The sequence below is a fragment of the Boleophthalmus pectinirostris genome, unplaced genomic scaffold (genome assembly GCF_026225935.1).
Source record: "Boleophthalmus pectinirostris isolate CB_2022bp ecotype Guang Dong unplaced genomic scaffold, ASM2622593v1 HiC_scaffold_7, whole genome shotgun sequence".
Classification (NCBI taxonomy): Eukaryota; Metazoa; Chordata; class Actinopteri; order Gobiiformes; family Gobiidae; genus Boleophthalmus; species Boleophthalmus pectinirostris.
Window position 1 is genome coordinate 31628980 of NW_026571473.1, and position 27472 is coordinate 31656451.

Consider the following 27472-nt stretch of genomic DNA (forward strand, 5'->3'; position numbering starts at 1 on the left):
TGTCCTTTATATTTTGTTAATTAAATTTGCAGTGGTCCAGAGTTATCCCTTACTTACCTCATGCATTCTGAGCATCCAAATACTATAAGTTGTTTTGGAGTATGAGTCGCACCAGCAAAAAAATGCCTAATGAAGAAGAAAAAAAACATATATAAGTTGCACCGGACTGTAAGTCACACTTTTTGGGGAAACGTATTTTATAAAATCAGAGACCAGGAACTGACATTTCATGTTGAAAGGCAAGTTATAGTAATAACAATAGAACAGAGAACAACAGACTGTTAACATCACATATGAACAGTTCTTCAGATAACTTTAACATAAACAACAGAACAGAACAAGTTTACCAAACTCTCCATCTCACTCCAAATCATTAAATCCATTGAATTCTTCATCCTCGGTGTCACTTCTGAGCAACTCCGTGACCTCCGGAGGTAAACAGAGCCCCGCTTCCTGTAGCTGTTGTCAGACTCGGGGTCAGTTCCAGTTAAAATTATTCTGGCCTTTCTGAATCCTGACAGGATCGTTTCAGTTGTCACTGAAGTCCATCCAATGATTTCCAAGAAAGGTGCTCCCTCTCGGTCGTCACGAAGTTTCTCACTCACTCCAAACTTACTTTCTGCTGCTCGATTACCGTTTTCGGCTGCATATTTCACCACTTGCATCTTGTAATCTGCAAAACATGATTTTCTTTTTGGGGTTATTTGTGTTCAGTCTTCTCAGTTGTCTTTATAAGTTTGTTTAAATCCATGATCCATGATTGAATGACATGATCCCAGACAGGACAGTGGCTCTTTTTGCAGGAGACATGTGCAGTAGAGCGAACGTGCCAGTGGTACAGTAATAGTAGCAGCAGATACTGACACACAAGTCTAGAGCGCGGTAACGAAGCTGTCAGTCTGAAAATTTTAATATATAACTCGCACTGGAGTATAAGTCGCAGGACCACCCAAACCATGAAAAAAAGTGAGACTCATAGTCTGAAAAATACAGTATATATAAGCATTTTTTTCAACTTGCCATCCCAGTAACCAACATCCTAGCACATGCTTCCTGACTATCTCACAATAAAACACTAACACTAACAAGACATAGACGGCACACAGCGGGCGCACAGTTGCTTTTTTTTATTCATAACTCGTAATAGTATCCTGGCATTTTGCATATGTTTACATTGCGATAGCACACGCTGGATCTCATGTCCTTCTTCTCTACAGACAGAACCCTGCTGTAATAGAATCATACATGAGTGAATATGCATGGGAGGATGTATGCATGCGGGGCCGTCTCTTCCCCTGGGCCTAACGCGGACTGACACGCATCTCATTGAAAAGCACAGGGCCTTAAAGGAATGCACAAACATGTATACACACACAGCAAGCAGCGCGGCCCAGATAGCGTCCGATGTGCGAGGTTGTATTCGACGTCCGACGAAGAGGGCGGAGGGAGATCTCGATGCAGTTTATGAATAATAGAACAGTGTCTTATGTTAATGTGGTTCTACGCTGCATATGTGATTGGATGTCTCTGTGTTCCAGAACATTTTGCAGATTTCTGGTCTTTTGAGGTTGGTGCTGTGCGTTGGGAGTTTGGTAGCGGAGTCGTTGGAGCTCTTGTTTTGCAGTAAGAGGAGCGTAAATGTGATGCTCAGGCCTTTTGGTGTCGAATCACTATATTTTACTTTTAATCTGAACTGTCATTTATTTACTTAGACTCAAGAAATTCAAGACCATTTAGACTTTTTGACATTGCTGTGTCAAGTTAAAGGGTCTGTGATAAGTTGGATAGCTCATTTCACTAAGCCATGGTTAAAATCATTGCATTTAAGATTTTACTAAAGATTTTTCTCAATTTGGTCATTTTTTTAGGTTTAAAATTTTACATCCTGGCTTGAAATCATAACTGTTACCTAGCCAAAAAAAATGAATTAATCTTCGACAAGAGAAAACATCTTTTTTTAATAGAAATAAAGTTTAAAAGTATCAGAAAAAAATTTGTCTTGTGTTTTTGTATAGAATTCTCCCCAGTATGATGCCATTAACATGAAACTCCCTAAAATAGTTCTAGTTCAACTTTTTTTTTCTTCTCTTTTTCTTTGCACGTATATAACATAACAGTAAAAAAGCACACTAGATAATTAAATTAATAATTTAAATTTAACATTATAGTTGTGCATTAATAAAAAAAAAAAAATACATATACACACCTTGGATTAAATTAATTTGATTCATCTGATATTTTGTGTAATTTTCATCATATTTTTCAACTTTTCTTCACAAATTGCTTCTTGATTTGTGTAAAACTATCATTTACATTTACATCAGGTATTAGCCGACCAAATTAAGTCAAAATTTGAGAATCATCAGGACCTGTCACTTTAATAGACCCAGTAATACAAGGGTCCCCAACCACCAGTTTGGGGCCCAAAACCAGACTGCTGGTAGGAATGGTAGGAATATATTATATATCTTTAAAAGGTGTTTGCTTATTTTTTTATAGTCTACCACCATACTTATGTGTTTTACTCTGAAAATATAGTGCAAATTATCCTACTAAACAGCAAACAGTATTAAGTAGTGAGTATTAAGACATTTTTTCAGATTGTACTTAAAAGTTTTCTGCATTTTGACTGATTATTACTGGCTCAACCCCCTGAAAAATGTATTATGTTTATTAAAATTGTGTTTTAAATCCATGATTCAAAGGTGCATTGTGTAACTTTCCTGTTGAACGGTCCGTCACCTGCATGTTTCTTTGGAGATGTCATTGCTCTGCTTAGAATGTTCCACAGTATGACAATAAACAGCTCTATGTTACATTTATTTAATTAAATGTGGTTTTATAGCTCGAAAATACCTAGAAAAACATTTTGACTGAGCGGGGTCACCTCTTCACAGATCTGCCCTGTAACTTGGTCTGGTTTGGTCTCCATGAACATAGAAAGGTTTAATGCCATGCAGAAACATCTCAGACAAAGCAATAACGTCTCCATGGAGAAAAGGATTTGAAGGAAAATAGACCTTTAAATAACTTTGTGTCCGTGGGTTTCCTTGTTTGTTTGGCAGACGGCTTGTTTCTGGCAACTTTGACTTTTGGTTTGAACACAAGAATCTGTAAACTGTCAAGTTGTAATCTGACCTACAAGAGTTCTCAAATTCACGAAAATCCTTCTGGCCCGACTCTAGATGTTGCAATTGCACAGTTTACAAGTCGTTCAGAGAAATCACAGTGTTGGAGCCGAACCCAAGCACCAAAACCAACCAAAACAAACATGATGACGCCAACAGATGTGCTTAAAGTGGATATGACAGGTTCTGACGATGATTTTTTTTTATTGTGATAGCAGAGACAGTAAAAACTGTAAAAGACATTAAACATGGGAGTAGGTGAGTAGGTAAGTAATAAAACAGAAGAGATGTAAGAGGGTAAGGGTGGGAGGAAAACAAAACAAAAAATAAACAATAAGAAAATCTCACAGTATGATATTATCAATATATACATCTCATATTTATTGCGATATTTTGAAGAGATTAATAATTAAAGATGGGACACTTTTTTTGCTTTTAAAATACCTTGACAAGATTTTAGTTTGAATTAGTACCGTCATAATCCCAAGAATTCAATTCAAAAACATATTTCTTCATGTTGCCTGCACTGAAATGAATCATGGGAAATGTAGTTCTCTATGTTTATAAGCTGTTGCTACAATAAAACCATCCGTTTAGGCAAAGAAACTTGTGATTCAATATATTGTGACAGCCCACGATATTATTGTGACACTTTTGACGATACAATATCAGGATATTTCGGTTATTGTTCCTTTGTTATTTATTTATTTATTTTCTTTCTTTTTTTGTTTTGTTTTTGGTCTGCCACATAGTGTTAGTACAGCTTAGGACAGTGTAACTATATTCTCAAAATTAGTATATAGGAATACATCACGATAACTGATCATACAATTTTTGGAGGGGATTATCTGTATAGTTGTAGGGAGTATTATCGTTACATCAGGTTGAATTATTGTACAATTGTACAGTATGATTGTAGTACTGTGTTTCTCACTGTTTGAGTTGAGCTGTAGAAGCCTTTTGGTGCAGTGCGTGAGTTGTAGGAAGTATTATCAGTTACATAAGGGTGAGTAGTTGTACAGTTGTAGGGAGTATTATCTGGTACTTAAGGGTGAGTTGTACAGTTGTACAGTTGTAGGGAGTATTATCTGTTACATCAAGGTCAGTTATTGTACAATTGTAGGGAGTATTACAGTATGATTGTAGTACTGTATTTCTCACTGTTTGAGTGGAGCTGTAGGAGCCCTTTGGTGCAGTGCGTGAGTTGTTGTACAGTTGTAGGGAGTATTATCTGTCCCTCTATAATCTGGTGCAGTGCGTGAGTTTTTGTACAGTTGTAGGGAGTATTATTTACTCTGTCCCTCTATAGTCCTGTGCAGTGCTTGAGTTTTTGTACAGTTGTAGGGAGTATTATCTGTCCCTCTATAGTCTGGTGCAATGTGTGAGTTGTTGTACAGTTGTAGGGAGTATTATCTGTCCCTCTATAGTCTGGTGCAGTGTGTGAGTTGTTGTACAGTTGTAGGGAGTATTATCTGTCCCTCTATAGTGTGGTGCAGTGTGTGAGTTGTTGTACAGTTGTAGGGAGTATTATCTGTCCCTCTATAGTCTGGTGCAGTGTGTGAGTTGTTGTACAGTTGTAGGGAGTATTATCTGTCCCTCTATAGTCTGGTGCAGTGTGTGAGTTGTTGTGCAGTTGTAGGGAGTATTATCTCCTCTGTCCCTCTATAGTCTGGTGCAGTGTGTGAGTTGTTGTACAGTTGTAGGGAGTATTATCTGTCCCTCTATAGTCTGGTGCAGTGTGTGAGTTGTTGTACAGTTGTAGGGAGTATTATCTCCTCTGTCCCTCTATACTCTGGTGCAGTGGGAGAGCAGGAGTGTCCACGATGGAGAGCAGTTTGTCCAGTGTCCTCCTGTCCCTCACTGCGTCAAATGTCTCCATCTCACGGCCGATCGCGTTTGTCCATCCGTCCAACGTTCGACGACCCGGTAGAAGATCTCCAGTAAAACACCCGTCCCATTGTAGACCAGTCCAGATGGAACGCAGCGAGGAGGATTTAGTAGCTCAGTAGAAGTTCAGTCCCTCCCCTCTTTCTCCGTCTCTCTCCCCGTCACCCGGGCACCCTCTCCCACCTGTGCCGTCCCTCTGAGTGCAGTGGCAGCAGCAGACACTTGGCAAACAGGAGCACGATGCTATTAAAACAATGAACAGTGTCTGCTCTTGGCACCGTGTAATCTGGAACATCATTGTGCGTTGTAAGCCAGCTCACCTTTATGTTAACGCTGATAAGACTCCACAAATATCAGAGCGCTGGCAGCTTTGTCTGGGTTTAGTTACAGTTAAAAATCTTGTTTGCGGTCCACTGTTTGTGAGATATACGGCGGTAATTAGGTTGACTGGGGCTTTGTTGAAGTGCACGGAAGGTTAGACGACACTTTTCACAAAAACCAAAAAGAAAATGTTGGAGTTTTTCAGATTTGGGGAAGTTTAAATGTTTCTTTTGTACATTTCACTAAATAGTTACAGGTGCACTATGTAACGTTTTGGTCAGGGGTCCGTCACCTGCTTGTTTCTAAGGATATGTCACTGCTCTGCCAGGAATGTTCCACAGTATGGCATTATTAAACAGCTCTACCTAGGGCTGCTTGATTATTTTAAAAAAATCATTATCACGCTTATTTTGGTCATAACTGAAATCACGATTATTCGATTATTCGGCATTTCTCTCTCAAAAAAAACAAAACACTTTTTTATTGATAATTTACGCAAAACTTTCAAATTGAAAATAAATTCAGGCTACAAATATGTACCTTAGAGCAGTTTTGAGATGTATAAAACATAAAATGAATAAAATATACTTTGAACATGAAATAAGGCATAGAAAAATATAAATGTATCCAAAATAAGCTATATATCCAGCTGTTCTACAATCTCTATAGTTAAAAAAATAAAAATAAATATACTTATTTATACAAAAAATATCCCAAAATAAACTTTGTTAAGCTTTAAAATATTTCATCTCAATTATATGAGTAGGACTGTAGCAATAACCGCAAAAATGAATTTCCACGGTACTAAGAGGCCCATCGCGGTGCATGTTGGGCCACCGTGATCACCACACGTGACCAAAGTGACCCGACCTAGAGTCCTGCATGGGTCCATTTTTAGAGACCTGCACCCACCCGGGCCCTTTAACATTCCACCTGTTACTGCCCGTGCCCATGATAACCCAGGAGTAACCCAGGATTAAGGAGGGCCCTTGAAGACCGTCTGGTGACCCCAGAGGAAAGGACTGGCACAGAGCTCCGTGGTGCATGGAGGTAAGTGCGGCCGTCACCCGATCTTGCTTTTTTTAGTCCGCGAGTACCCGACCTGGAGCAGAACTCTGACCCGAGCTGCCACAGTGAGAGCTGGAGAGATGCAGCAGCACTTGTTCCAAAGCCAAATGTTACTTCTCCCACGCTACACACACTATATCCGTGCAACAACCAAAGTACATGTGTATCTGCGCAACAAGCACATCATCGGAGAGATTTTTCAGTGCCGCTAGAAATATTGTAACTCCGGGGGAAGGGGGGGAGTGGGTGCGATATCATCACACACTGCACTGTTGAGCCACTAAACCGCACTGCAGGATAAATTCTCTAACCGCGACAGCCCTGTATATGAGTTTGGAGATTCGATTCGAAATGTGATTAATTGCACAGCCTTAGCTCTACCTTACATTGATTCAATTGCAAGTGGTTTTAAACCTCAAAAATAGCTAGAAAAACAGGCATTCTGACTGTGAACGGGGTCGCCTCTCCACAGATCTGACCTGTAACTTAATTTGGTTTGGGCTGTATGAAGATAGACATTGTAAGACCATACTGTGAAACATTCCAGACAAAGCAATAACATCTCTAAGTAAGGGACTGTTGGATTGTGTGAAATGAGCTGTGTGTTTTTCCCGTATCCACGGATAATTTACAGGAGGTAAACCATGGACCTTTGAGATGCTCGAGCGAAGCCTGTTTAAATTGGAGAAATTTAATTGGAAACACTAAGACAAATAAATTACAACACCTTTATAGTGTTAAATGAAGGTTTAAACTGCCAGAAAAATGTCGTCCTTGTGCTTAAACTGTCCCTGCATTTTGGATGGAGTTTTTCACCACTACTTTTTATGTAGTACTTAGTAGTATTTTTGTATTTTTCTGCCCATCAACCAAGTAATAATTAAACTTTTCAACGGTTTTGGGTTTAATCTGCTCACATAGTCAGATTTAGCTCTTTAGTGTGTAAAGGTTTTAATCCTAATCAATGTTTACCAGACCAGGACTGAGACCGAGATCAGACCAGGACTGAGACCGAGATCAGACCAGGACTGAGACCGGTTTAGTCCTGGTTTAGTCCTGGTTTAGTCCTGGTTCAGTTCTGGTTCAGTCCATATGCAGAGCAAAAGTGCGGCATTGCAGTTTAAGTATTTGTTTTTTCCATTATTCATTTAAACACAAAATCGAAAACTGGAAAAAAAAAACAACAACAACAACAACAACAAAAAACTAATAGTTATTTAAAAAAAACAAAAAACTAATAGCTATCTTTTTTAGGTTTTGGAGACAAATAATGATGGAAATTGTTTTTTGTTTTTTTTTCTGTTTTCTTATTTTTAGTTTTATTTTATATGGATGTTTTTTGTGTGTGTGTGTGTGTGTGTGTTGATGACATCTCACCGCAACTTCCTATATTTTTGTACTTTTCTGCCCACCAACCAAGTAAAAATTCAACTTTAGGTTTTGGGTTTAATCTGTTTGCATAGTCAAATGTACTTAAATGGAAACCAACGACTCAGCTGTTTCGAGTGTATAGGTTTTAATCCTAATCAGTGCATACAGTAAGACGTGTCCTTGAGCAAGAGATTTATGTACGAAAATGAGTTCTTCAATTTTGACCCATTTCTTTTATCAATTTTCAGGTTTTTAATTTCATCGTCTGCACATACACTCTTCAGATCCAGTTAGTTTTGCTCATTGAAAACAGGAAGACCCCGCTGAGACCCCGTTAAGTGTTTTGTGTGGTATATATGAATACACGGATGGATATGGATAAAGAAAACAGATTCTATTAAGTGCGCAACATATTTATATATTTTTGCAAGGTCCATATCTCGAAGAACTTTCAGGGTCGACCGCAACTTCCCTTTCTTCCTGTACAGCGTCTGCCTTGGATGTCTTTGTTTGCGTCTATTTATTTCATTTATTACTTTTTTAAAATTTCAATTAAGAACGAAAAACAATAAAATGGGAAAACAGTTTGTTGTTTCATTATTTCGTTTTAGTGTCAAACAAAAAAACAGATTTCAACCTCTATTTCTAATATTTAAAGTTTATTTCAAATAACACCAATCAAAAAACAGTCTTGGTGCCTAGTTTAATTTTGATATTTTATTCTCTCTGGTTTATTTGCCTTGGAAGTTCTGCTGCTAGAAGGACTTAGTTGGAAAATCGTTGCAATTTTTTGGACAAACATGTCTTCCTCTTTTATAGCGACGCGTTTACTTTCATGTTTCAAAAAGTCATTGTTGAACTCCATGACAAGAAAAAAGTAACAGCAATAAACTCTCCTTTGTTCAGTTGACACCATAGAACTATAATAAAAATTGTTTTTATTATAGATCCATGGTTGAGAAGCAGAACTTCCGGATCAGATAAACCAGAGAGAATAAAATATCAAAATTAAAATCGTCACCAAGACTTTAAACTTTAAATTAAATACTGGAAATAGAGGTCGGAATCAGTTTTTGTTTTTGTTTGACACTAAAATGGAATAATGAAATCACAAACTGTTTTCCCATTTTACTATATTTCGTTCTTAATTGAAAATGAAAAGAATGAATACCTGAATGATACTTGGACCGATTCAGAATACACTAATACTATATTCAGACTGCAGGGCTTAACGCTCAATTCGAATTTTTTTGTGAAATCTGATGTTTTGGCGAGGTTGTTCACATTTCCAATTAAATGCGACTTGTATGTGTGAACTTTAAACGGCCAAAAAGTGTTACGCACTGGAGGACACAACGACATCAACCACAGCGAGCGTGCTCTGTGTTTACGGAAGTTGTCCAAACATGGACACGAGCATTGAGCACCTGGTTTTTAAAGTTCCTCTCGTACCAGAGCCAGAACATGAACAACTTGCTTGTTTTAAGGAGGAGATTGAGAAGGAGAAGGACGAGGTTTGTGGTCGTGGTGTTTTGTGGGGCAGTGGCAGCAACGTCTGTTGAAAGGAACGTGTGGATGTGGAGACGTAGCCAAGAATGGTGAGTGCTTCACTTCAGTGACACGGAGTTCATTAACAATTTTTGCCTACTTCAACGCAGAGTAGTGACGTTTGTGGCTTGTTGATAACGTGTAGGTTAGATGAATGCGCTTTGGCCGTTCAGACTGAAGTCGCATGTAAAAAGATTGGATATGTATCGGTTTCAGGACCACATATCCAAGTGGCCTGGGTCACATTTGAAAAAATCTGATCTGTGTTCGTCATTAAAATTTGGGTCACATAGGGGCCAAAAAATCAGATTTGGGTCACTTCAGGCTGCAGTCTGAACGTAGCCTTAGACAATCTCTTCATTTTCAGATGGCTGTGATTGATTAAGTTAAGATAGTTTCTTTAGTAATTATTTATAAATGTGTTTACTAGTACATGTCCAAATATAATCATCATATTTTCTTGTTTTAATACAATTTATGCTAAAATGATCAGACAGAAACATTCTTAGAGAATGTATTACAAATGTATTACAAAGATCATTTTACATTCAAAGACTATTCAATTTCATTTTTCTTTTAAATCTGAAATACTTGCTGGTAAATGCTTGCGTAGCCCCAGGAGTCCCCGTACCTCAGAACAGTGGATTAGACAACAAATTTGTTTTACAAGAAAAATTAAATATTGCAAGAGATTGAAAAACTTTTGCAGTTTTCTAATTCTAAAGTCACCGCACCGTTAAAGCGCCCACATCCCATTTTCTAATCTTTGTCATAATGTTGTTTCTTTATCCGTGTATCATTTGTTCATTTGTTTTTCAAAATAAAACTAAAAATAAGAAAGCGGACAAACAACAATTTTCTTCATTATTTGTCTCCAAAACCAAAATGCATACGGACTGAACCAAGACTGAACCAGGACTGAACCAGGACTGAAACAGGACTGAAACAGGACTAAAACAGGACTAAAACAGGACAAAAACAGAACTAAAACAGGACTAAAACAGGACAAAAACAGGACTAAAACAGGACTGAAACAGGACTAAAACAGGACTGAAACAGGACTGAAACAGGACTGAAACAGGACTAAAACAGGACTGAAACAGGACTAAAACAGGACTGAAACAGGACAAAAACAGGACTAAAACAGGACAAAAACAGGACTAAAACAGGACTAAAACAGGACTGAAACAGGACTGAAACAGGACTGAAACAGGACTGAAACAGGACTAAAACAGGACTGAAACAGGACTGAACAGGACTGAAACAGGACTGAAACAGGACTGAAACAGGACTAAAACAGGACTGAAACAGGACTGAAACAGGACTGAAACAGGACTGAAACAGGACTGAAACAGGACTAAAACAGGACTAAAACAGGACTAAAACAGGACTAAAACAGGACTAAACCAAGACTGAATGTCGGGATGGGCCCGGAGGTGCACCCACATAGACTGTAGGGTGTTCAGGACTGAGACCGGGACCAGAGTGGGACTTAGACAGGGACTTAGACTGGGACTGAAACCGGGACCAGACCAGACCAGGACTGAGACCGGGACCAGACCAGAACTGAGACCAAGATTGAGGCCAGGACCAGGACTGAGACTGGGACTAAGACTGGGACAAGATCAGGACTGAGACTGGGACTAAGACCGGGACTGTGACCGGGACTGAGACTGGTTTCGACCTGGTTTAGTCCTGGTTCAGTCCTGGTTCAGGCTTGGTTCAGTCCTGGTTCAGTTCTGGTTTAGTCCGTATGCAGCTCAAAAGTCCAGCATCGCAGTTTAAGTGACAGAAATGGGAAACAACCGTTATCATTTTTTTTTTTTTCCATTATTCATTTAAACACAAAATCAAAAATCTTTAAAAATGAATCGTTATCCGTTTTTACATTTTGGTTTTGGAGACAAATAATGAAGCAAATTGTTGTTTTTTTCATTTTCTTATTTTTAGTTTTATTTTGAAAAACGAATGAACGAATGATATAGATTTTTCTTTATCACAAACATATCTGGAGTTGTGTTTTGTTTCATTCGCACACGCTGCACATTTCGAGTTCTCTCAAACAGAAAACACTGTTCCACCTTGTGATGTCATGTGGTAATACAGGAAGTGCTCCACTGTGTTCTTAAATTCCACTAGAATATTTTTTATTTCCTCAACCCTGGAATTTCCAATCCCTCCTGAACAAAATATAAAAGGAGCTGTTATCTTGAAAACTACCTCTTCGTGACATCACAAGGTGGAAGAGTGAATTTTGAGATTAGATTTAGAATAATAAAGGGAAACAAAACACAAATCCAGGTATGTTTTTGATGAAGAAACATTATAACATGAATAAAAGCTCACAATAATCAATAGGACCTTTAATTAAAGGTTGTATGGAGGATTTTTTTTTTTTTTTTTTTGTTTCAAGTTGTCAATGATAGCATTATAGAGGTGCAGTAGCCTTGTAATTATGATGACCAAAAAAAAGAGAATAAAAATTCATCAACTCTGGACGTGGTGGGGCTAAACATTTGCCAATAGATAACGACACTGCCTCGTTATCTGTTAGCTGACAGGCTGTCAATCAATCTCCCTACGTTTCTAGCGTAACTGACTTGCCTGCGCGCCGCCGGTACGTGGTTTACGTACGCCTGTCACGCAGTCCACAGACGCAAGACGCACAGACGCTGTTTACTCCACCAACGCAACAGTTCTTAGCGGCTTTTTTTTTTACCTATATCTTCCTCGCAGTTCGCACAAAGTTTGTTGCAATGGCGACAAGAATCCAGGAGCAGTTAGCCGCAAAAGAAAGTCCGTTTTTGAGGTCGCTGAAAGAAGAAAACAAGGGGAAAAGCAGCGAAGCCAAACTAAGGTGATTCTTATAGATTCATTCCAGCGATGGCGCGACTGAAGCAGACGCAGGGTCTAAAGACTGACGCACTGGTCGCCAAAATTACTCCTGGACAGGAAACTTCTGCTTATTATGAAAACGTACTTTATTTCCAAGAGCTAGACAAACGTTTTTCAGGACACGAAAGCGATATCCTATGTCTGAAAACGTAATTTTCAAGGCAAAGAAAGAGTCCGCTTGCTGCTGCGTGTTGTAGCTAGTTCATTCGCACTGAATCTCCGCGCACCCTTCTCTGCTCTCCTTTCCTGCTCCTCTCCCCGCTGCCCGATCCGCTCTTCCCCCTGCTCCTCACTTCTCCGGGCACGGAATCTCCGTGCACCGCTCCCCTCTCCTCTCTCCTCTCCCTGCTCCCTGCTCCGCTCTTCTCCCTGCTCCTCACTTCTCGTCCGCGAACGAAATGTCCGCACACCCGCTCCCCCCGCTCCTCACTTCTCCGTCTTGCCTAACCAACACTGTAGTTAGTTGTTTACAAGTCATGTGCAGCGCACCGGCTGTAAACAAACCTGTTTCTGGTGTAAAGAGGAGGCGGGAGGAGGCGTTTCTACGTAGGAGCTGTAGGGGAGGGGGGTGGTTTCACACATGCGCAACATTTGAAAAAGGACAAACAGTCGCTGGATTTCTCGTTCCTTGGAAAATCCTCTATACAACCTTTAAATATACATTTCTGGTTAAATCCACAATTTTCTAGCTAGATTTAGTTTTCCTCAGTGTTTTATTATAAGTCATGAAATTTCAAACTTTTTTTTTTTTTTCACATAGTCTTATAATAATGTTACACTCACTCAATTATAATAAATACCCATGCAGTATTTGCCAGCGCGGGTGTCGGCCATGTGGAGGACATCATTATAAGTGATGGGGTACGGCCTTCGCCCACTCACCCCAAGCACAGGACCTGCCGGAGAGGCTAGCATGCTAATGACGCATCCTTCACCTGCTCCCGGGCTTCATTAAAACTGAATGGAGAGTCTTTGATTTGTCTCTGCTTATTTTGTGTACAGTGTAGTGTGCAATAATTGGAAATAAGAATGTGGTATTGTTATGGAAAATCTAAATTATTATTATTATTGGAAGGTTCATATTACACTATTTTCTGGTCTATGTTATAATGTACTTTACAATAACACAACTCCAGGTCTGTTTTTGGTGACGTAACCGCATTAAAATATGGCCAAAAGCTAAATGTTGTGTAATATAGGCACTTTAAATCTGCAATGAACGATTTTTTCTTGTAGATTTTGTTTTGTTTCATAGACTATATTGTGAAAGTAGTTCATTATGACAAAATCAAACCAAAGATTATATCTAAAATGCAAACCTGGAAGAAAGAGCCTGATAAAATCTCCATGGAGACAAGCCGTAGTATCCATCACAAAAGTATAGTATAACTTTAGAACTTTTTCAGGTGGAGGGGATTAGTTCTGGTTTAGTCCTGGTTTAGTCCTGTTTATAGACCTGGTTTAGTCCTTGTTTAGTCCAGATGTAGTCCTGGTTTAGTCCTGTTTATAGACCTGGTTTAGTCCTTGTTTAGTCCAGATGTAGTCCTGGTTTAGTCCTGGTTTAGTCCTGTTTATAGACCTGGTTTAGTCCTTGTTTAGTCCAGATGTAGTCCTGGTTTAGTCCTGGTTTAGTCCTTGTTTAGTCCTGATGTAGTCCTGGTTTAGTCCTGGTTTATAGACCTGGTTTAGTCCTGGTTTAGTCCAGATGTAGTCCTGGTTTAGTCCTGATTTAGTCCTGTTTATAGACCTGGTTTAGTCCTTGTTTAGTCCTGATGTAGTCCTGGTTTAGTCCTTGTTTAGTCCTGATGTAGTCCTGGTTTAGTCCTGGTTTATAGACCTGGTTTAGTCCTTGTTTAGTCCAGATGTAGTCCTGGTTTAGTCCTGGTTTAGACCTGGTTTATTCCTGGTTTATAGGCCTGGTTTAGTCCTGTTTATAGACCTGGTTTAGTCCTTGTTTAGTACCAGATGTAGTCCTGGTTTAGTCCTTGTTTAGTCCAGATGTAGTCCTGGTTTAGTCCTGTTTATAGACCTGGTTTAGTCCTTGTTTAGTGCCAGATGTAGTCCTGGTTTAGTCCTGGTTTAGTCCTGTTTATAGACCTGGTTTAGTCCTTGTTTAGTCCTGATGTAGTCCTGGTTTAGTCCTTGTTTAGTCCTGATGTAGTCCTGGTTTAGTCCTGGTTTATAGACCCGGTTTAGTCCATGTTTAGTCCAGATGTAGTCCTGGTTTAGTCCTGGTTTAGACCTGGTATATTCCTGGTTTATAGGCCTGGTTTAGTCCTGTTTATAGACCTGGTTTAGTCCTTGTTTAGTCCAGATGTAGTCCTGGTTTAGTCCTGTTTATAGTTAGTTAGACTTTAATCTGAGTTTTGTTTCAGCACAGTGTGAGCAGAAAACACTGACTCAACTGTTAAAAAAGTACCTCTCAAATAACAAATAAGGCTCTCAAAATAACTCTCAACAACAAGTACCTCTCAAATAACTAACAAATATTAGTCAAAAGCTAGATAACATTGCCAACAGTGTTTCACTCTCATCTTTTTGTTGAAAATTAAACATTAAACATTGAACAAAATTAAACAAAAATGTGTTGTTTAAATCCGTTTAGTATTTTCTTGAGTTTCAGAGTATTTAAAAACTTATTTGGCAGCATGGGCTTATTTGTGCATTGTGTCACCATGAAACTCTGCCATAGACATGCACGTATAACACCCCCAGCATGATATAACTGCAAAGTGTCAATAGTAGCTTATCACAGACCTTTCTCACAGCAGCTGGAAGTGCCGTGATGTCGGGTAAACTTTACTTACGTCAATGCTTTTCTGTGGCAAAATACCTGCGGAAATGTCTCTTGTATTTTCCACCAGCTTCATAAATCTGCCCCATCACCAAATCTTCACCCAACAATTTAACAAAGGACATAATCTGTTCATGAAGAATTTATCCACAACTATCAACGTAAGAAAGACGAAAACATAAAGGTGAACAACAACGACGCATTAGTGAACAACTAACTTTATGATCATGAATAAAACATAAGTAATAAGTCATTTGTTAATAAATAACCTGTTAACTCAGACTGATTCTACAGGGGTGTCAAACTCATTTTGTCCGGGGGCCGTATCCAACCTACTCTGATCCCAAAGGGGCCGGATCAGAAAACTCATGTCATATAAACCCCAAAAATAACAATAAGTTCAAATATTTGTGCAGAGAAACACAAATCTATTACAGAAATCTTTTTTAATTGATGAACTCTTTCTTTTTCTAAATATTCTAATATTATGAACAGCCTAAAACTTTAAGAAAAATGCAATTTCAACACAATGTTTTAACATGAACTTGTATGGAAATGTAAAGGATCGTCCTTTAAGAGCGTTTGGAAAGAGACAAGTCTTCATTTGTGCTGCTCTGGTGGGAGGGGCCACGTACAGAGACGCTGGAGACGCTGCTGTGAAAAACACCACAGAAAATTAACAAGATTTTTATAGAAAATATCATTCAAATATTTTAGTAGAAAATCAACCGAGGGCCAGATTAAAGGTCTTGGAGGGCCGGATCTGGCCCCCGGGCCTTATGTTTGACACGTGTGATGTAGATATTAGCATAGACAGAGAGATTTGTGTAGTTTACCATATTTTCCGGGCTATTAGATGCGCTCTTTAGCCTCCAACCCCATCAAAAAACAACCGCACGCCCCACAATCCACAGCGCCCTATACATGAATCCACTCGGGTGTCTCAGCACGACTTCAGTAAACTACAAAGCCGCACCACCCACAATGCACGCAAACACGCACGGAGCAGACAGCGACCACACAGCAAGCCACAGCCACTCTCATCACTCCACACCGACGAGGAACAGAACGGAGGAACGAACCGAAAAAGTCCGACTGACCCATCCAACTGCTGTGTTTCGTTTAAAGTCCGGTGCGGTTTATTTGTGAAAAAGGTTCGAAAATAGACCATTTAATGACAGTGCGTCTTATAATCCAGAGCGCCTAATAGCCCGAAAAATACTGTAAATGCTACAGATGTTCACAGATTACATGTCTCGCATTTAAACTGCACAAATCTCTCTGTCTATGCTGATATCTACACCATGAAATTGATTTTTAATTTTAATTGTAGAATCAGTCTGAGTTCACAAGTTACTGATGTTTTATTCATGACCGTAACGTTTGTTTTGCTCAGGAATAGTTCACTAATGCTCGTCGTTGTTCGTCTTTACGTTTTCGTCTATCTTTCCTTGATAGTTGTGGATAAATTCTTCGTGGGAAAATGTTAATCCTTTGTTTACCTTGTTGGATGAAGATTTGGTGATGGGGCAGATTTATGAAGCTGGTGGAAAATACGCGAGATTTCCAACATATATATTTTGCCATAGAAAAGCATTAACGTAAGTGTTGTTTAGCCTTCATCGCTGCACTTCTCGCTGTTGTGAAAAAGGTTTATTAAAAGCTCTTTGGACGTCTTGAAAGGCTCTTTTTACAAATCCAGAAGAAATACTATTACTGTTATCAAATGCCCCATTAAACTGCTGTCCAGTGGAACATTTGGAGCGAAGTAATAAGATCTCCATGGTAACAAGCAGGTGTCGGACCCTCAAAAGAAAGTCGCATAGTGCAGCTTTAAGTCTCCTCGAACAGAAATAAAGCCACAACAGAAGTTTGACACACTGAGCTGTTTATTTGTTGAGCTCCAGATGTTTTGGGTATCTGAACACTCATATTGATCTTGTCACTCCCTCCCTCTCTTTCTCTCTCTCGTTCCTCTGGAGCTGTCACGGTGCCATCCATCTCCCCCCCCCTCGGTGTGTCAGAGTGCCCAGGCCTCGTGTGCCGCCGCTGGGGCTAATCAAGTACCTGCCAGGGAGATGGAGGGACCAGGATGTCAGACTAGACTGTAGCGGCTCGGTTCAAGTCAGTGAGTCACAACATAACTTCAACTTTAAAGGAGACGTATTGTGTAAAATCGACTTTTCAGAGCATTTAACCATATAATAATCGTTTTCTCTTCTTATTTACACTCTCGAAGTTGCACTGCACTGTGATTCGTGTATGTTTGAGTCATCTTTATTCTCCTATATTCACGACATCATTGCTTCGTATTAGGATGAATTCTGAGCATCCTAATTATTCACCATGATGAGTTTACAAGTGCATGCTACCGTGCGCTAGCCTGATTCATCGGCCGGTTTCACTTCGTGGAAACCATCTGACCTCGCAGCATTAGGAATCGTTCACTTGACGGTAGGCGGGTACTTTTTTAATTTAATCAATCATTGCTATTTGGTCATGACGTATGTAATGCGTCGCTAACGGAGATAACTGGTATATTAAGCTTTTCCTAAATCCTGTAGGAAGAAGGGCAATAACGTCTTTCCCCTTGTTCTGGCTTCAAATCCTCGATCTCGGGAATCGTTGCCAGCACAGATTGTATGATTTCGTCTACCTCCATCTCGACCACTTTGTTTACTGTTGTGCTGAACCACAAAAAAGGACGGAGACGGGCACTTGAGTTTGTCGTCATGGCTTCACAGCTCTTTGCTGATTGGCCGATGCTCGGTTTACAACTTCTTCTTGCAAACCTTCTAGTGCAGTCATGTCCAAACTATGGCACACATTTTTCTTGGCCCTCAGCCTTCCAGGTGAATTGGCCCAAATTACCTTGCATCAATTAAAAATCTACTTTTTACTGCAAGTTTTTTTTCTAAATCTACCATGATAAAGTTAATATTATATTTATTTCTAGTTTGGGGTTTTAAGGATCTTAGCATGAATAAAAGGTAATTCTAATGTGTTAAACATGCACATATTTGAATTATTTACTATTCAACACCAGTCCACGACCCTCGATCAGCCCTCTCCTTTGTCTATGTTTAGATATGTGGCTCTTGATGGAAAATTTGGACAGCCCTGGTCTAGTGTATTCTGATTCCTGACCGAGTCGCTGGAGAGAAATTAAATTGAACGGAGGCACTAGGTGGCGCCAGCCTGGCTAACCGTGCGCTTCCTTATGTCAGACAAGAAAATGCTTCATAATTAGAGGCAGAAACTACACAGCAGACTTATTTTGACCTTAACAGCTGCTTTACAATATATCTGTAGTGGTGCAAATTTTGCTCAAAAACAAGTGAAAAAATAAAAATATTTCCCAAAGATTTCTAACATTACAAAACATTGCATTCTCGTCTTTTCCAAACCACCACATTGTCCAGTGTTTCTCTTATGGAAAAGCTCCATATGTTGTGTCCCTGTCTGTTGTAAGTGCAGCACAGCACCACTGTATGAGGCCTATAGGCCTGCAGCAAATGGACTGAAGCAGATGTGCCCTGAGCCAGTTCAAAAACACCACATATAATCAGAGTGAACTCAGAGCACCAAACCGAGGAGAGAATCTATAGCACATCACACAACTTTTTTCGCCTTTTTATATGAAAGATGATATGATAAGTGCATGGGTAATGAAATATAAATGAATTTATTCCTGACATCATCACTGATATAACCACTGTTCCTCAGGTCTGGCTGTGGGTGAGGAGACCATTTTGTGTTTAATGTTGAGCCGTCTTTTTGTTGTCTTCTAAGTCAGTGCCATGAGTTCTGCTGCTCTTATGGGCATAGGGTGTTTTCTCACATCCTGTGGAGTGGTCCAACAAAAACGCTCTGTTATGTCTCCTGGAATGGTGTCAGTGAGGCCCCACATTGGACCCAGCTGAGAACAGCCCGAAAAGGAAACGTGGCCATTACTTCTACCCGCGGGATGAGGCACAGGTGGTGAGGTGTCCAAGCTGTGCACTTGGTCTCTGCACTGGGCATAGGTCTTAGTGCACTTGTTTACTTCACTGTTGGGTCCGTTCTTGAACTATGTGAGAGGCTATCAAGAGACCAAAGAACTTATTTCCATGACAACAGGCATCAAGCGAACTTCAAGTGCTTCAAGTGAAAGGAGCCAGTCAAAAGTGCGAGAGGAGTTGCTCCAGAGTCAAGAGAGGAGCCGCTCCAAAGACAGAGCTGAGCTGCTCCAGAGTGAAAGAGGAGTTGCTCCAAAGCGAGAGTCGCTCCAGAGTCAAGGCTGCTCCAGACTGAGAGAGGAGCCACTCAAGAATGAGAGAGGAGTCACTGTAGAGTAAAAGAGGAGCTGCTCCAGAATGGCTCCAGAGTAAGAGAGGAGTCGGTCCAGAGTCAAAGCTGCTCCAGACTGAGAGAGAGCCATTCCAGAGTGAGAGTGGAGTCGCTCTGGAGTAAAAGAGGAGCCGCTCTAGAGTGACTCCAGAGTAGCTCCAGAGTGAAAGCTGCAGCAGTGTAAGGGAGGCTCCAGAGTGAGAGGAGCTGCTCTTAGATCTGTCTAGTTCCGACTACTCCTACTGTGCTGCTACTATTACTACTACTACTACTACTACTACTACTACTATTATTACTACTATTACCACTACTACTACTACTACTAGGCTACTGTTTGTCCATTTTTGTTTCATTCTGTTTTCACCATATCGAACTCCGTCTAACTTTGCTGCTTTTCCCAAAGGACCTGGAGCTCAAATTGTCATTGTCCCGCCCTGTTACTTTACACTGAAGTGTAAAGTGGAGTGTATAGCAGCCCATTACCCCGGCTTTGTGCAGGCCCTCCCTGATCAGAGCCTAACCCCCTCAGATCCCCTTCATTAACACAGGCACAGACGAGACGAGACTGGGCCTGAAAATAAGCATCGAACGCACAAGACCCAGGATTTAAGAGAGTGGAGAGAGATGAAGAGGAGGTTAGAAAGAACAGGAGGTAGAGAGATGAAGAGGAGGTCACAAAGCAGAGGAGGCAAACTTAAAGAGAGATTGAACAATGTTATAAGCATACTAGAAACCTAAGAAAAAAAAGTCTTGAATGCGCCCATATTATGCTATTTTCTGATCTATGTTATAATGTTTCCTCATCACAAACAAACCTGGAGTTGTGTTTTGTTTCATTCACACATGTTTAACACTAGGGCTGGGCAAAAATAACAAATCTTAATTGCATTAATCGCATGAGTTCCTGTGATTAATCATGATTAATTGCATGTTTATACACAAAACCAATGAATGAATTCAAAAGTAGCATGGTGCACTTTTTTTGGAAATGTAAACAAAAGTGCCACACATCTGTTGTGCAAACAGCATTTCTTTATACAGTAGCAGGGCATTAGTCTGTAAAGTCCATGCTTATACTTCTTCCTTTGGAGAGTCTCACTCAAAAAAAAAAACACTCTCAGTGCAGTTTGTCAATTCATAGAATTTGACTGAATGAATTGAATTCAAAAGTAAAATGTGATTATCAGCAGTAAAATAAAGTATTCAGTGTAAAGAGCTTTAATGTTTAATGTTTTCTGTTTGATATAAAAATGAGAATCTCGGTCAAAAAAAGTCACCAGAAAACTGTAAACACAACCAGAAAACACTTTGAGTGCAGTTTGTCAATTCCTAGAAACTTTTTTTTTTTTTTTTTTTTTAACTTTTCTTAAAAAAGGAAGTTGCTAAGGCATACAAGATTATTATTACTGAGAATGTGATCGTTGGCACTGACGTCTCGTGGAAGAAAAGTGAGACCGGGGGAGGGGGGAGGGTTGCGACAAAGAGCGATCGGCCACGCATAGGGCACCAAAAGCATTTGGTGCCCTATACGCTGTGCTTATTGTGCGTGTGCGGAGTGACGGCTCTGACACGTTGCGTCACATAGTTGGCCGAAGCCTCATTCCTCTTGTTTCAGTGGATGATTTGCCTCAGCAGACTGTGTTGCATTTAGGTCATATTTCAGACTTGTGAAACTTCGGTGATAAGACAGTTCATAGTTGTAGATAAGACAGTTCATGACTGTGTTGACCATGACCATGACCATGTAAAAGTTCCTTATCCTTCTCCATGTTTGTTTATCCCGCTTTCTTTCTCTCTGTTTCCTGTGAGCGCCGCAGCAGTAAGCAACATCCTAGGCTCGTTCACGATGGACTTTTTCAAAATAAAAGCCAGTGTGAATGAAACAAAACACAACTTCAGGTCTGTTTTTGAGGAGGTAACAGCATTGTAACATTGCTTTTTACAAAAATTATTGGCTATTTTTTTTTCAAGTTTTATAAATTTTATGAAGTTATAATTTTACTTTCTGTTTGGACTCGGGCTGCAGATACTGTATGACTTACATAGAGTTAATTCTGTTTCCTAGCAACCATGAATGTTAACGAAGGCCAAAACTTTTTTAAATTATTGGGCTAATAAAGTAATAGCGTCTTTATCAATATAACCAAACCCAAACAAAGTAATAATTAGAAAAACTATCCAGTGCTCTGTTTAAATAAGACATCGTGGTAGAGTCTCCGTACAGCGTTCTGCGGTGACCTGGAGTGAACCGGCAAACTCCTGGTCAGGCTGCAGTTATTGAAATATCTGCTTCGAAGGGAATGAGATAAAAGGGAATCTGGGACAGCTAGGGTTCTAGCTCAGAGACAAAAGTAGGATCACAAGTTTGAATGAGACGGCATTGATTTGAAGATTTCTAAGCTGTTGGGTTTTTTTTTTTTTACGCTCAGCTTTGTCCTCACTTGACGCCCGTTTCAGCAGCAATTTAAAGGTCCTATATGTACTCTAAATTGACTCTTGTGGGCTTTAAGTCATGTTATAAAGTTGTTTCTTCATCATAAACAGACCTGGAGTTGTGTTTTGTTTCATTCACACGTTTTTGCGTAATCCTGCATTAGTGTGTTTACATCTCCAAAGCTTAAAATGCATATGACAGGCTTTGATTATTGTCTAATTTTGACTTAATTTGGTGGGATAATACCTCTGGTGAATATAAATCATAATTTTACACCAATCAAGATGTAATTTGCAAAGAAAAGTTGAAAATTATGTTGAAAAATTACAGGAAGTAGAGCGTTAGAGTTCCGTATTGATATCACTAGAGAGAATTCCAAAAGTTTCTCACAGTTCTCACATGTTTCTGATACTTTAAACATGATTTCATTTTTGTTTATCAAATCATCATTTCTGTGTACATTAGGAGGTTTTAGCCTACTCTACTAGGTAAGAGTGTAATGTCATGGTCCATGATTTCGAACCAGGAATACAAATTTTAAATCTAAAAAATGGCTCACTGAGAAAAGATTTTTAAGATTTTTAGTGAAATCTTAAATCACATTATGTTCACAGAATTTTAGTGAAATAAGAAGTCTAACCCAGTGTTTCCCAAACTTTTTTTCTGGGGATCCATATTTTAAAAGTCACAACCCTTCGCGACCCAAGTCAATAGACATTATTCGTAAATCACAAAATAAAGGTGGATTTGACCATTATTGAACATTAATGAGGATATTTTATTGTTGACTGACTGATCGTGTTTACCCTGATTAGTTTTCTCAGGTTTTAAACAATGAAAAACAGTCAATGAAGCAGCAATAAAAGGATCCATAAGTCGCCTATTTGGACATTAAATGTAGCCCATTTCTTTTTCTTTTTAACATTCAATACATGCATCAAGAATCTCGGACTTCCGGACATTGCACAATGCATACTGGGAAGGATTTTCCAAAAAAGTGAGCATCAAACCGCCATGTTTGTTTTCCCAGTGAGATGTGTCTATTGACAAAGTCGATCTTTTCAAGTCTTTTGAACCATATCGCTTTTGTTTCTGGTTCTGATATTGTTATATTTTAGTTTTGGGATTCGGACATCGTTAATTGTGTGGTTGTTGGATCCTAACAGTGGAAAATGGCTCGAGAAATGTGTTTGCAAACTCCATAAATGCAAAAGGGAATCACATCTGTGGGACTGCAAACCTCCATTCAAACGGTTTCCCTTCCCAACAGAATTGAAAAATAGTGAAAGGCAAAGGCGATGGGCAGGACTGATCCATGGGAAGGACGAAAAAGGAAACCTCTGACTGCCTAAATCATCTCGATTTTGCAGCAAACATTTCGTAAGTGGAGGAGGAGAGCGCAACACGCAGATCAGGCGACCCCGAACTTCTCATTCGCACTTTAAAATGCTCTGTTCCACCTTGTGATGTCATGAAGTCATCGTTTTCAAGTTTACAACTGCTTTTGTCTTCAGTTCAGTAGAGATTGGCAATTCCAGGAGTGAAATGATCCAAATGATTCTAGTGAAGGTGTATGGAGTTTAAAAACACAGCTTTTCCTGTATTACCACATGACATCACAAGGTGGAACAGAGCGTTTTCAGTTTGAGAGAAGAACTCAGCCTAAATATGCAAAATTTGCGTGTTAAACGTGTGAATGAAACAAAACAAGAGATCAGAAAACAGCATAACATTGGCCCTTTAACAGTTCTACACCAACCTCTTTTTTCACTGTATTTCTGTTTCTCAAAGTACTTTTTTTGTTGAAGTTTTAGTAAAAGTCTCTCTTTCTCTCAATCCCCTGCTCCGAGGTCTGAGGTTCAAAACTATTCCTCTGAAGCTTTTTCTTTTACTCAGCTTTTCTAGTGGAGAACTGTGGATTTTATTGCTACCGTTTAATGGTTTTGACATACAGTACTTTTTCTGGTGTTTATCAGAGATGGGTAGTACTCAGTTACATTTACTTTTACCTGAGTAACTTTTTTGCTATGCTTATAATCCCTCTCTCTGCTCCTCTCTCTCTCTACACCCTCTCACTCATTTTTCTCTCTCTTCCTCTTGCTCTGTATGCCCACACTGCCTTTCTCTCTCTCCTTTTTGCCGTCTTTCTACCATCCTCTCTTTCTGCCCCATCATCCTCTCTATCTCTCTCTATACCTTCACCCCTTTTGTCTCTCTCCCTTGTCTCTACATCCCACACTCCCTCTCTCTACACCTTCAACCCCTTCCTCTCTTTCTCCACCTGTCTCTTCTCTCTTTACACCCGCCCCCCTGTTTCTCTCTCCCTCTCGCTTTCTACACCCACACTCCCTTTCTCTCTCTGTCCCCCTTCTCTTCACCTTTCTGCCACCCTCTCTCTCTCACTCTCTCTCTCTATACCCTCATTCCCTTTCTCTCTCTCCTCCTCTCTCTCTAAACCTTCACCCCCATTTCGCTCTCTCTCTCCCTCGCTCTCTACACCCACACTCCCTTTCTCTCTCTGTGTCTCCCCTTCTCTCCATCTTTCTACCATCCCTTTTCTTTCTCCCCCCCATCCTCTCTCTCTATATATACCCTCACTCCCTTTCTCTCTCTCTCTCTCTCTCCCCTGTTTCTACACTCACACTCCCTCTCTCCGCCCTCCTCTCTCTATCTACACCTTCACCCCTTTTCTCTTTCTCTCCCCCTCGCTTTTTACACCCATACTTCCTCTCTTTTTCTACATTCTCCCCAATTTGTCCCTCCCTCTCGCTCCCTACACCCACACTCACTTTCTCTTTCTCTCTCCCCTTCACTCCGTCTTTCTTTCTCTTTCTCTCTCCCCTTCTCTCCATCTTTCTAGCACTTCATCCTCTCTGTCTTTCTCTACAACTTCACCCTCCGTTCTCTCTCGCCTCCTGTCTCTATACTCACACTCCCTCTCTCCGCTCCTCCCTTTCTCTCTATACCCTCACTCCTTTTCTCTCTCCCCCCGTCTCTATACCCACACTCCGTCTTTAAGCCCCTCCTTGCTCTCTACACCTTCACCCCCTTTCTCTTTCTCTCTCTCTCCCCATGCTTTCTACACCCACTCTTCCTCTCTCCACCCCTCTATTTCTCTCTACACCCTCACCCCCTTTCTCTCCTCTCTTCTCTCTCCATTCTTCTACCTCTCTCGTTCTACTCCCTCACCATTTGTCTCTCTCTCTGCACCCTCATCCCCGTTTTGTTTTCTCTCTCTCCTTCTCTCACTCTCTTTACACATTCAGCCCATATCTGTCTCTCCTCTTCTCACTCTCTCTACACTCTATCTCCTTACATCTTTGTTCCCTTTCTCCCTCTCTTCACCAACACTCCATCTCTTCACCCCTCTCTATCTACACACTTGCCACCTTTCTGTATTTGTCCCTGTCACTTTGTACACCCACACTCCCTCTCTCTGCCTCTCTTTCTCTATCTATCTATCTCTCTCTCTCTGCCTCTTCACCCCCCCTTTCTCCCCTGTATTCCCACTCTCTCTCGTCTCTTCCCCTCCCCTCCTTCACCCTTTCATCTGCTCATTTCTCCATCTTATTTTACAAGCCCGAGCGCCCGCCGCAAAGGCTTTTAAAGGCGCAGTTTTACAGTGAAGAAATCCAATTACAAGAGCAGCACCTGCCCCGACGGGAGCAGAGAGAGAGAAAGAGAGGAAGACACGGAGAGAAAGAGAGAGAGACGACAGGAGCAGAATACAGAAATCAATGAGGATCCAACCAGAGTGGAACTAAGCCCTAAAATACTCAGCGCGTGTGTACATTTCGTTTGGCGCAGTGATAAAACTTTAGAGCGTCACTTTTTTTGCTTAATTCCAGCGCTTTGGTTTGCTTCTTGGACTGTTAAATAGATCTGACAAACTTTGGAATGGGAATCATACCAGGAGGAACAAGCTGGCGTGATTATCTGTGGGATAGATTGCGAAAAAAAAAAAGGTGTGTGGGGTAGTGTTTTGTGAGGAAAATGTGGTTCCATCTTTACTTTTGGTTGTCGCATCTCTATGGATATGTCATTGCTCTGCCTGGAATGTTCCGCAATATGACATTAAACAATTCTAACTTACATTTATCCAATTCCAGGGGGTTTTATAGCTTAAAAATACCTAGAAAAACACACCATCCAACATTCTGACTTTGAGTGGAGTTGCTGTTCCACAGATCTGACCTGTAACTTGGTCTGGTTTGGTCTCCATGAAGACAGAATGGTTTATTAATGCCATACTGTGAAACATTCCAGACAAAGCAATAACATCTCAAAGCAAAGAAAAGCATTTGACGGAGAAGTTACACACAAAGATTTGCCAAACGTTCCGGGCGTATGAAGAGAATAAATAGGTGTGTGGTGTAGTGTTTTGTGAATGAGGAAGGCAGTAGTAGGTATATTTGAAAAGTTCAGTTGCAAAAACAGATTTTCCATTTTGAGAAATTGAGAATTTTTTTTTTTTTTCACCATCTTCTAGAGCAGGGGTCGGCAACCCAAAATGTTCAAAGAGCCATATTGGCCCAAAAAAACAAAAACCATGCCTGCCTGGAGCCGCAAAAAATGAAAAGCCTTATATAAGCCTAATATGAAGGCAACATAGGCTGTCAGTAAATTTATAAACCGACTATTAAAATGACTAAGTCGGCTACAAATACAAAATGACAATTCATGATACACAAACCCCTTTTGCGACCCTCTCATACTCGGTGCGCCGTCTGTAGCCACTGAAATCAGGTGGTTAGTGTTGATTCCTTTGTCATTTAGGCCCCGTTTACACGTACACGGGTATTTTTAAAAACTGAGACATTTCCCTTCGTTTGTTCACATCGTTTACACGTAAACGGAGAATTCGCCTCTGAAAACGAATCTTTCTAAAAACTCCGGCTAGAGTGGAGATTTTGGAGAACTCCGGTTTCACGTTTGCGTGTAAACTAAAATAAACGGAGTTTTAGGAGCTGACGCGCTGAAAGTGCGACCGACGTTTACCTGTTGCTTTGACGACGATGATGGAAGCATTCAGAGCAGTCAGTGCGCAGCCACTCAAGACAGGGCTGGGGGTCCAGTGTTGGTCAGATTATCCGGGGGCTTCGTCCTCCATGTCCTGGTTCCAGACCTGGGCACGCAAAGGACTGGGTCCGAGTGCTTCAGTGCAGTCATCTGTGCGCTGGTTCCGTGCAGGAAAAGCGAGAATGCGCTGTGGATCACAGGTCCGGGTGGGCTGCTCTGGTCCTCCGCGCTCAGCTGGTTCCGAGGGGGTGCAAAGCATCCGGACAGAAGCGTGAATCCTGTTTGGTTTGTTATATGTTGTTCTGAGCGTCCGTCTGCGCACATGTTTTTTTGTTTTTTCGCTTTTTCGGGGAAAGCGCTTCTCAGGTGGAGGCACCGGACACCACCCCCGCTTCAGCTCATCTATTTGTTTCATGTGTTTCATTTGCACACAGCTGATGGATCAGATCCATGACCAGAGATGAATGAGGGTTTTACCCCTAAAGAAACCACATTAAAACAACAACCAAAAAAATCATTCCTTTTCCATTTTCACTCACTTTTGAAAAAGCTCCAGGGAGCCACTAGGAGAGTGCTAAAGAGCCACATGCGGCTCCGGAGCCGCGGGTTGCCGACCCCTGTTCTAGAGATTTTACTATATCTCTACTAAACTAAGAGTAAACTCCAAGACTCTGATGA

General features: G+C 40.5%; 1 protein-coding gene across 1 annotated transcript in view; it reads left to right on the forward strand.

Moving 5' to 3' along the window:
* LOC129412105 (inactive N-acetylated-alpha-linked acidic dipeptidase-like protein 2) overlaps window positions 1-27472 on the forward strand; it is a 514851-nt gene that overhangs the window by 398410 nt on the left and 88969 nt on the right. Inside the window, exon 13 of the mRNA XM_055165108.1 lies at window positions 9497-9502. Coding sequence (XP_055021083.1) covers window positions 9497-9502 — 6 coding nt within the window. The remainder of the gene's footprint in view (window positions 1-9496; window positions 9503-27472) is intronic.